The 10739-nt window shown below is 40.1% G+C and overlaps 2 protein-coding genes across 2 annotated transcripts; both read right to left on the bottom strand.

The window, feature by feature from the left end:
* Positions 1-1968: 1968 nt before the first annotated feature.
* Positions 1969-5014, bottom strand: LOC112486324 (serine/arginine repetitive matrix protein 4-like). Its single transcript, XM_025052678.1, has 2 exons — positions 4878-5014; positions 1969-2567 (listed from the first exon to the last, which is right to left on the bottom strand). Exons 1-2 carry the CDS (start codon positions 4931-4933, stop codon positions 2315-2317), a joined length of 309 nt encoding a protein of 102 aa, XP_024908446.1. The 5' UTR covers positions 4934-5014; the 3' UTR covers positions 1969-2314.
* Positions 5015-7187: 2173 nt separating this feature from the next.
* Positions 7188-10665, bottom strand: LOC112486322 (serine/arginine repetitive matrix protein 4-like). The gene is made up of 2 exons (XM_025052672.1): positions 10463-10665; positions 7188-7940 (listed from the first exon to the last, which is right to left on the bottom strand). The coding sequence occupies exons 1-2, from the start codon at positions 10541-10543 to the stop codon at positions 7602-7604; spliced, it is 420 nt and encodes a 139-aa protein (XP_024908440.1). The 5' UTR covers positions 10544-10665; the 3' UTR covers positions 7188-7601.
* Positions 10666-10739: the final 74 nt, after the last annotated feature.

Below are 10739 nucleotides of genomic sequence, written 5' to 3'. Positions count from 1 at the left end.
CACAATCACAATGATCAAACACAATGAACCAACCCCGACAGAGTGAGGGAGAGGGGTATATATACACAGGGAACACCAGGTGACACAAGTGAAGCCAATTACCAACAGGTGAGTGTGATCCCAAAGATTACCCCACAAGGACAACAGGAAAACACGGAAACAGACAGACATGACAGCGTTTAAATGTCAGCGGAGATTCCAAGTCCATTTGAGCTTCATCAACTTTTCTCCCTGTGATCACAGGATCATTTAAACCCGTAAAATATGGTTAATGAAACGTAAAGATGAGTTCAGTGTCTGTTGGAAAGTAGAGAATGCAGAATCCCTGTGACAACATTAACATCAAAATAATTGAAATTATTTTACCTGTATTTTCTAGTTCAAGCAAGGGAATGACTGTAAATGTGTTCAAGTGAACGATAGAAACTGAAGATGGCAGTAATGCAACACTTATGACAGCTGCCTTTCATTGTCATACAGTAAGTTAAATTATGTGGGGATCACAGTCAGGGGTGTGCAGTGTACAGCTCCAGCTGATCATTAGATATGGTATGTGAGCAGATGTGTTGTTTATTAGAATTATTTTAATTAACCAGTGAGTAAATGCTGCTCTTGAAAGCTTCGTAATTGTTGATTTAAATTCTGTAACATAATATTATTTCTGCACAGAGCAAAAACAAGTAGTATTTTAATTATAGTCACAGTGCCCCCTGCAGGGGTGTGGAGGGAGATGCATGTTTTGTGTTTACCAACAATAACCCACAATTTCTGCATACCCTACTGGTCAACCTAGGTAGTCTCCAAAGTCCGTGAAATATTTCCTTACATCGTCACAGTTTGTCATCAGCTGCCAATAAAAACAGAGAAGGTCTTATGACCTATTAAAAAAACACATTGAAAAGTGCTTTAGTACTGATTTATCAATGGGTTTCTGCTCGATAAAAAGACAAATTAATTTGACATTTGGGCTGACAGGCCGTATGTTCATTGCCAGGCCTCCTTTCATTCCATTTTTCAAAGAAAACAAATCTATTCTTCATCCTGTGGCGTGCAGTGATAACAGCACTTAACCTTTCTATTGTTGGTCATAAGAACAGTCAAGTTAAATGTCTGTAACTGGTGCGCATGGTCAAAATGTGTGTGTTTTGTTGTTAAATATTTTTAAACCTGAAGACTAAACCTATTATTTAAAATAATTTATTCAATATAGGGTTGTTTGACTCATTCCTACCCAATGACAACCAGGTTTTCTACCCATACAGAAGCTATTGTGATGGGCCTTTATGAAGCCTGTAAAAAGAAAACCCAAACATTGTGCTACATCAGGGGTCTGCAACCTGTGGCTCAAGGACTTTAGCCTTCTCGTACTGGCTCCACGCCATGGACATAATTGAACCTTACTGTGCTTTAAAAGTGTCTGATACATCAGACCAATATTATGAGTACACAGCAGATAGAAAAGGGCATGAGATTTTAAACAAAAATCTAGTTTGAAACTATTTTCGACTTGCTAGCTAACAGTAAAACAACACAATAAAACTCAAGACCAGGTGCGCAATTTTTATGAAGCGCAGTGAAATGTTGACTTCAGGACACTGTATGTAATGGTAGCGAGTGTGTCATACTGAATACTGTAGTGTTGGAATTGATCATAGCCTAACGTAGAAATTTGAAAAAAAAAAAGTTTTTTGTTACAGGACAACTGAATAAAAAACAATAAATTCTCAACACCAATCTTTTTATTTATTTTTTTTATAAATCGATTTCATACAGATTTTACAGATTTTATAAATCTGTAGTATTACTACAGTACTTATAATACTCGCACTACTACCATCATTTAAATCATTGTTTCCCAAAGACTGGGTCACGACCCTCAGGTGGGTCGGAATAGATTTTTTGGGGGGTTGTCTCGCATCATGTTTCCCAAGAGTTTATGAATAATGTCTATTGACTTGGGTCGTGAAGGGTTGTGACCTTTAAAATATGGATCCCCAGCAAAAAAGTTTCTTTGGTGAAATTATTGAAATGGCTCATTTGGTGTTGAAAGTTGCAGACCCCTGTCCTATACCTGTTAAGATCAACTGTGTTGAGGTTAAACACAGACTGTTGTTACAGTGAATGCAGTAGAATGCGATAGAAAAATGATATACCGTGTATAAAAGCATATTTGTTTTCTGGGTTTTCTGAGTCAATGATCGGACTCCTGCAGAGACACTTTGAATTCAGCATCGAAGTGGAGCAAGAAAACACCACTGATTGAGTCTCCAACCTCTTTGTCCTCAGGTGGAACGATGCACTGCGCTCCAATACCTTATTGTCCTTTGCGCCCCCAGTACCTCGTTTTCTTGCGACTGCGGGCCCCAAAAATGGAGTTGTACGACGAACTGCGACTGTAGCTGCTGTAGGAGGAGTAACAAGGGCTCCAGCTCCTGCTCTTGCTTTGGCTTGTGCTGTAGATTGGGCTGCGACTTCTGCTGCACGTGAAGAGGCTGCTCCAGGATGACACACTGGTGGACTGACTGGCGGGACTGGGTCGGAAGTAAGGAATGGGTCGCTTCCTGGCACTGTGGAGAACCAAAGGGTATGGTAAGAACTTCACTCACTCACTCACTTTCGTTTCCGCTCTCTCTCTTCCTGCTTGATGTCCTCATTGTGGTGTGGACTGAACTCACACACTTCACCCTGTTACCCATAGAGATTTAGCACCTATATAACGCCTTCCACTTCAGTGGACATTATTTCAATAATGTCCACTGAAGTGGAAGGCGGAAACCTGAGGAAATATTGGCAAGTATCGCATTTACAAAAAAATGACAATATTAAGCAGTTTATGAAAAATTTCATAAACATAGGGTGTTCACTTTAAATATCTGTTTAGCTTCACAAATGGTACCATTTGATTTTCTTTCTGTGATCTAGCCACTCTCTAAGCTAAGGTACACCTTTAGCATGGCTAAAAAAACATATATATATATATATAACGTATTTTCCGCACTATAAGGCGCACTTAAAGTCTTTAATTTTCTCAAAAATTGACAGTGTGCCTTATAACCCGGTGTGCCTTATGTATTACTTCTGGTTGTGCTTACTGAGCTCGAACCGATTTTGTAAAGCTAAACCACACAGCGCATCACACATGATGGCACACAACTGAAGCACACTGGGAGCCAACAATGACGTTTAACAGTTAAACTTTAAATATTTGTTTAGCTTCACAAATGGTACCATTTGATTTTCTTTCTGTGATCTAGCCACTCTCTAAGCTAAGGTACACCTTTAGCATGGCACTAAAAAAACATATATATATATATAACGTATTTTCCGCACTATAAGGCGCACTTAAAGTCTTTAATTTTCTCAAAAATTGACAGTGTGCCTTATGACCCGGTGTGCCTTATGTATTACTTCTGGTTGTGCTTACTGAGCTGAAACCGATTTTGTAAAGCCAAACCACACAGCGCATCACACATGATGGCACACAACTGAAGCACACTGGGAGCCAACAATGACGTTTAACAGTTAAACTTTAATTCTGTTATCACAATTAGAGGATGCTCAACAACTTTCACTACGAACGAATCACTCTCTGCGAACTAATCTTTCACTGCGAACTAACCATTCACTGTGAACTAATCATTCACTACGAATGAATCACTCACTGCAAACTAATCACTCTCTGCGAGTGAATCAGTCTCTGCGAATTAATCACTAATTGTCTCACTGCGAATTGTCTCACTTGTCAAATTGAGTTTTACATTCACTTGTCTTCTATCAGGATTTTTCATTTGTGATAGACTGCTCGGGCTGCACAGATTCGTTCTCTCAGATTCGCTTTCGCAGGGTCATTCTCGTAGATTAGTTCAAAGCTTCGTTCTCGCAGATTCATTTCATTTGTCACGTGACAGACATCTTGGGTCTCTTTTGCTCTCATTCATTTTAGTCACTGTTACGTGGTTAAACAACAATGACAGGGAGGATGAAGGACACAAGTCATTGTGGTGTGTTTTTCTTTCTTAGGTTTTCACATGGTTTGAATTACTTATGACATTTTGTGTACTTTGTAGACCTAGTCAACGGAAGCAAACCATGTTGCCTTCAGTATTTAGTGTCGGAAAACCAAAAAATCGTCCTTCATGACTTGTTCATTTTATTGTTCGAGAGTCAAAGATCCAAATCAGTAAAAAGTCGGCCTTCCCATCACTACAATACAATACTACAAAATTAGTGACAACCGCCTGACTCTGGAGGGGCGAACAACAACAGCGTCCTCCAGTGTCCAACCTAGGTCACTACCCTTTTCCACAAATCTCACCGATATTGTCAAAACCCAAGTGAAGCAAATTAATTCGGAGCTTGCTATCGCTCCAGATGGATTAACCAAAGCCTTCAACCGCTAAATATTGGTGTTAACATGGTGTTCAAAATTAAGTTACAAGCTGCGTGGGAGTATTGGATGACAGAAGACACACATTCACCAAGACAGGGAGGCAACGCCGGACGAGTTATGCCACTATCTGCTAAAGGATCGTGGATGCCTGGGCTAAGGTATCAGTCTGAAATGTTGTCTGAGCTTTCACGAAGGCCAGAATCATCACTGAACAGCTAATTAACAGCAACTAGGCTGAATCAGATAATGACTGTTTCCGTTGTTTTCCTACCCAAATGTCAGTGTAATTTACTCTGGTTACTTCTGACACTATGGTAATTACTGATATTTTTTGTGGACCAACACCTATCTTTTGTGTCAGCTTTTTGGGAAGATTCTAGCCTGAGTATCTGTCCAGACCTGGAGGAAGCAGTTGGAACTGCATCATATTTTTCTTCCTGATCCTGAGCATTATAACAAACTGCAGCTATAAATAAGCCTTGTGTACCTTGTGATGCAGCGAGCTTCCAGATGGCTAGGTGAGTCCCTTCTCCTTTTCTTCATAGGAGAGAAGGATCTGCGTTGTCGTCGCTTCCTGCTAACCTTCCTCGCATGCTTCACATCTGTCTTCCTGTAGCTTGACGTTCTCTTTCTGTCACGTAGTCTGCAGGGAAGTCGAGTGATCACCAACAATGCAAACAAGCACACGTACTTGTGACATTAACAGCTGGACTGGTTTGTTAAAGTTCACCTGTTAGAACTGTGTTTGGAGTAACTGTCTCTGGAGCACTGGCTGCCCACACTGCTCCGCCGCCTCAGGTGGGAGTAGTAAATAGGAGAGCGGGAATATGAACTGGGAACAGTTCAACAAAACAACAATTAATTACTTTTAAGTAAATGTTACATATTAGGCTGAGCTAGTTACGTAATGCTACCAGCTAACCAGGTCGAGAGTTTCTTCAATTGTTCCTTGACTGGCTCTGGAATTTTTTGGCTCAGAATTGTCTGATATATATATAGGGGAGACCGGGTATGGTTGTCACACTTTTTGCTTCAGGACCTGTAACTCACTGAATTTTTGAGCTAGAGTTCTCAAACTTTTATACAAAGTACCCACTGTTGTTTATTACAAATGACATCGATTCAAACCTCTGCAAGAATATCACAATCCTCGTAAGTTGATGTCAGATACATGGAGTTCCTTTGTTACAACCTACCCCACTACTGGGGTAGGTTGTAACACATGCTGGGGTAAGTTGTAACAGTTAGACAAAAGAAGCAAAAACAGAGGCCACACCATGTGACATGCTATAAAAAGAGGCTGGGGGTCCGCTTCATAGAAAATGTGAACTAGTCAGGCCCTGCCATCTGCTTCTCATCCGATGTTTGTGAGTGTTTAATGTTATATATTACTGCCAGTTGATATGACAAATGTCTAACCTAAAAGAAAGTGGAATAGAAAACCTCAATACATAGATACAAAAAGTTTATCCATTTGTCTGGCACCTACGCTAGTATTCAATTCTTCTCTGGACTCCAGTGACTAACCTGTCATATGTTTACCTCACATGGAGTCAGTCCATAATACAGGTCTGCTGCCTCAGCCAACACTTCTTCTGCACCTCAGAGAAAACGTTGTTGCTGCTTTAGTAACCTATACTGGGAAGATCAATAGGCCCCTGGTCTCTCAGCTTCTGCTCAGTGTTACATGGCAGATTTCATGTGCCTTCGCAACTGATCTAACTGACTTGCCCTTCTTTGTGACCTCATCAGATTATTTTTTTAAAAACATTTGCAGGCAGACCTCTGTCAGTCTTTCTTGGCCACTGCTTAGGCATTCTGTAAAATTTATTAAAATGAATAAAGTGTTCTTAGTTGTATGTAAGGGGATGGTTGTAACACTTTTTAAAGATGTGTTACAACCCACCCCACCCCTGTCAGCCATTGTTTAGCTAGCTGTATTAGCATAGTGGTTTGAAATTAGCAGGGGAAAATGCATCACATTATGCCTGAGAAACTACAATTTAATCTAATGTAAGTCATATGGTTTTATGTACAATAGTATAAGTAGTAAACAAAATATAGTCTTGATCAAAATATTTACTTTCTTACATCAAAATCAGTTTTTTCTTTATAGAATCTGCATGCGCCTGTTTCCAACCTTGACAACCACCATGTGGGATCAGGGAGGAAGTGGGTAAACACTGAAATGATCATATAACTCCTATCTTATTCCTAATTGGTGGAATTGGTGGTGTTACAACTCTCCCCATGTTACAACCATACCCAGTCTCCCCTATATATATATATTTACCACATGCTTATACCCACCTGCAGGTTGACCATGAAGGGCTTCGAGAGTAGCGTCCTGAGCATCTGGAACTTCTTGAAGATCTGCACCTGCTCCCCCTGCTGGATGAGCATCTCTGTTGAGGTGAGAGGCTCATGCTCGGCGACTTCAACACTTGTACGTGACATCCCAGAGTTATCTGTTTTCTGTAAACGACAAGAACCACATCATATCATGCCAACAAGGGACAGAGCCCAAAACTGTATCTGGTACTGTTGACTGAGGAACCCTTTTCATTCAGATGATCCTTTCACAAACTCATAAAAAGCTTTTACGCTTTTGGGAAATGAAAAAATTTAAACATAAAACACATATTTGTAGTTTGGTAATTAATTTATTTGATTATTTATTTAATCCGTATTTAACCAGGAAGTCCCTTGATATAAATTATTATTATATATATATATATAAATTATTATTTTTTTGTTTGTTTTGGACATGCAGGAGGTGCCGTCCCCTCGTCATGATTATACAATAATCTTTCGAGGCAAAGTAAGACTTAAGGACAAAAACATCACATTTTTGGAAGGTCGCTAATTATAATCTTCTCTGGTTTTAGGTAAATATGAACATGACAAATCTGTGAAAATTGATTTTTCTGTGCAATGCTGCCATCAAGTCACTTTCACTTTTATATACAGCCGTTTTTCCCCAAAACTTTTCTTAGGGCACACATCATTTGGCGAAACCCAGGAATTGCGTTATCGGGTTTTCATTATCGGTGGAAAAAACTATAACGATTCTTACAGATATTACATAATTGCACTAAAATTGTTTCGATAATATTGGTTGCCTGATATTACCGGACATCCCTAGAATTTTCCTTTTTTGTCGATATACCTTAAAAAATGTGCAATTTTTTTCAGGACCTAAAGTCTGTCATTACAAACTGTACCTCCGTTCATTCCCATTAAAAAAGCCTCCAGATGAACTGTCCTCTCTGTAGGGTTTGCATAAGGAAGTGTAGCTGGTCACTGAGTTTCCTGAATCTGAGGCACTGTCTCTTACGCTGAACCTCAGCTTCTCTGTTGAGGTCAGATGCCGACCCAGGTTGTTTCCATCGTCAGTCACATGCGTCCTCGACACGCCAGTTTTGTTGTTGTTGTTGGACGGAGGAGACGACGTGTTGTTTCCCGAATTGTAATCGTGATTACCCTCGATCTGGCTGGACGGATCCCAAGACCCTTTGAGGGGTTGACCTCCGGTTTGCGCCGACAAAATCTGAAAGAAGACAAACGGACCACGGCTTAAAACTAAGCAGGTGTCGACAAATGCCAGCTGCTGCCTGGTTTAAATGCTGCTGTGAAAGTTCTCTATAATAGCACATAATTCCTGCGAAAACACAGTGAAGAGATTTCTGGGTTTTTTTTCTCTTTGGACTTTGAAACTAAAGACATCATGCAGATTTAAAGCATGTGATTGACCTCGGATAAAGTTTGGAGAAAACTAAAGTCAGAGAATCAAGAGGAAAGAAAGTCTCTCTAAAACTAAAATATTTATATGAAGGCAGAACAAAAGAGCAGAGAAAAAGAAGAGAGAGCGAGAAAATACAAAATGTGTGGATAAATCTAGTAATCAACTCTAACTGCAGCGAACAGAAGAAGACAGAAACGATCCTCAACGAGCCCCATCGGAAAAGCCTAGTTTAAAAAACAGTGGACAAACATCACAGGATGGGTCCTATGTAGGAAAAGAAAGAACTGCAGACAGAGAGCCATCGTTCTAACTAAGAGAACCCTCAGAACAGGACAGACAACTGTCAGCTCTCTCCTTTCAACAGTAAACAAACGGCCTGCACCGACCTACAAGTAAATCCCTGAATATGCGGATAGCATCCACTTACCAATCAAGATTTCCTCCTTAAGTAGGGAAGGTGTAAGAAAAAGTGAAGAGCGGGCAACATGAGTGCATCATTAGAGTCGTAAAAGGCAAGAAAAAGACAATAACCCTCTCCTCAAACCCAGAGCCATTCAGACGTACATTGGTATGTTCCTTTTTTGGGGTGAGGGGAGGGTAGGAGGACTTTTTAATTCTCTGCAACTAAATTCATTTATTTTAACTGAAAACATCTACAGATGCTGGAACGTATTGTCAATGTTCCATCATTTGCAGGCTAATAACGAAATCGTACTTACACCACAGGTGTTCAATAATAGCTTCACGGACCCTTTGGAGTAGGGATGTCTGCCCCCACAAACGATTCTAGCATATTCTAGCATTATCGGGTTTTCGTTATCGGAGGTAAAACCGATTCTTACAGATATTACATAATTACGCTAATATCTGTGGCCGATATTATTGGACATCCCTACTGTGGAGCTATTGTTGGTCAACTGGGCAATATTTTTCTATTTGTTATACCCAATATTTTGCAAATATTTATGTCACTAAATTTAAGGGAACATGAAAGTAACAATTCAAAAACAACAAAAGTAGATAATGCTAACTTTCACCCAAAAATATATAATTTAACACCTGTATTCGCACAATACTTCTACGCATTAACTGCTTTTTGTGGTTTTTTATTAACTTTTTTTTCTAGTATGGGATTCTAAAGTCATTGATAATAGTCGGGGTCCCTGTTCCATCTATGTATCAGATTGGAGATCTTTTTTTCAGAAAAACCTTTAAAGTTTCTGCTAAAGAACACCCCCCTGAGGCGGAGAACTAAGTCTTCCTACTTCTTCATTCCGGAGTAAACAAAATCCTTATCCTACAAAATCTTCCCGGAGAATTAAAAAAACAAAACAAATATTTTATATTTCTCAGTTGTACTTTATTGTAAGTCATATCATAAGACATTTTAAGGTTTAAATCACCAGTAAAATTAAGACCTTATATAATCCACACTTGTGGCGCTTTGGCCCAGAGGCAATGTCTCTGTCAGTGGTGTGAAACCCCAGGGTTCATCTCCTGGGCAAATTCGAATCCTGTTTAGGGCGGTTAACACCTTCCAATGGACTCACCACCCGCAGGAAGGTTTGGGGGGTTGGTATGGTGCAATGTGATTTGGGTGGCGACTGCTGCCCCCGCGACCCGGTAACGGATAAGCGGATGACAATGGATGGATGGATAATCCACACTTATCCTGTGAGATAAAGATTTGCTTTTTCTTTCTATTCGTCTCAAACTTACCTGTGTCTTTAATGTTTGCATTTGGGGAAATACATGTTAATGAATGCTTTTTTTTTGTTTTGTTTTGTTTTTTGCATTGATATTTTAAATAAATATAAGCAGCACTGACCGCGCTGCGACGATAGAGCAAACCGCTGTGGCCTGTTGTTAAGGCCCTAAAAACTGAGACACTGAATGCCAAGCATAATTCAAAATATGGATTCATTTATTGAATTTCAATTAAAACCCTGTGGAGTGAAATTAAAAAACATCTGTCTGGACAATTTGCATAATTTAATATAGCTAAATGCTTTTTATGCCCCAATAAACACAAGACAAAGTGTTTATGGCCAAGGCTGTGACCATAAGAAGCCAACAGGTCCCGTGATAAACAAAAAGGTTTTTAAAATTCAAACTGTGTCGACTTGAAGTTGTCACTCAGGGCTAGATCTGGTTTAGCTTTCTCAGCTTCCAGTCCGCTCCACAGTCTGTTTGCAAGGAACAGTTTTCATATTTAATGATAATGTTAGAATATTGTCAGTGCACTAGGCGCTAACATTACTGACTGATCGGCTGAATAACGGGAGGCGAGCCAGTCGCAGCGGCGTCAGAGTCGGAGCAGCACTTACGGTGCAGGTGGAGAGGATGGAGCGATATTTTGGAGCCTTTTTACACTCTGATTTGTTTGAACCTCTCCATTTCAGGTCCATGTGCTGGAGCTCCCCGCTGCTCTCCTCTCCTGCAGCTGACACCTGCCCTAAAACCTGATGAACCACAGACTTTTGGAGATGGTTTCTGTGGAGGGAAAAAAAAAGAAAACCCACAAAGTTTTAACGTGTAAGGAGCCCCTAAAGTACGGAGCCCCTAAAGAGACATGGGGGGGGGGGGCGGGGGGGGGAAGAGAAA

Source organism: Cynoglossus semilaevis, chromosome W (genome assembly GCF_000523025.1).
Source record: "Cynoglossus semilaevis isolate Cse_v1.0 chromosome W, Cse_v1.0, whole genome shotgun sequence".
NCBI classification, from domain to species: Eukaryota; Metazoa; Chordata; class Actinopteri; order Pleuronectiformes; family Cynoglossidae; genus Cynoglossus; species Cynoglossus semilaevis.
This window is presented reverse-complemented; position numbering and strand designations above follow the sequence as displayed.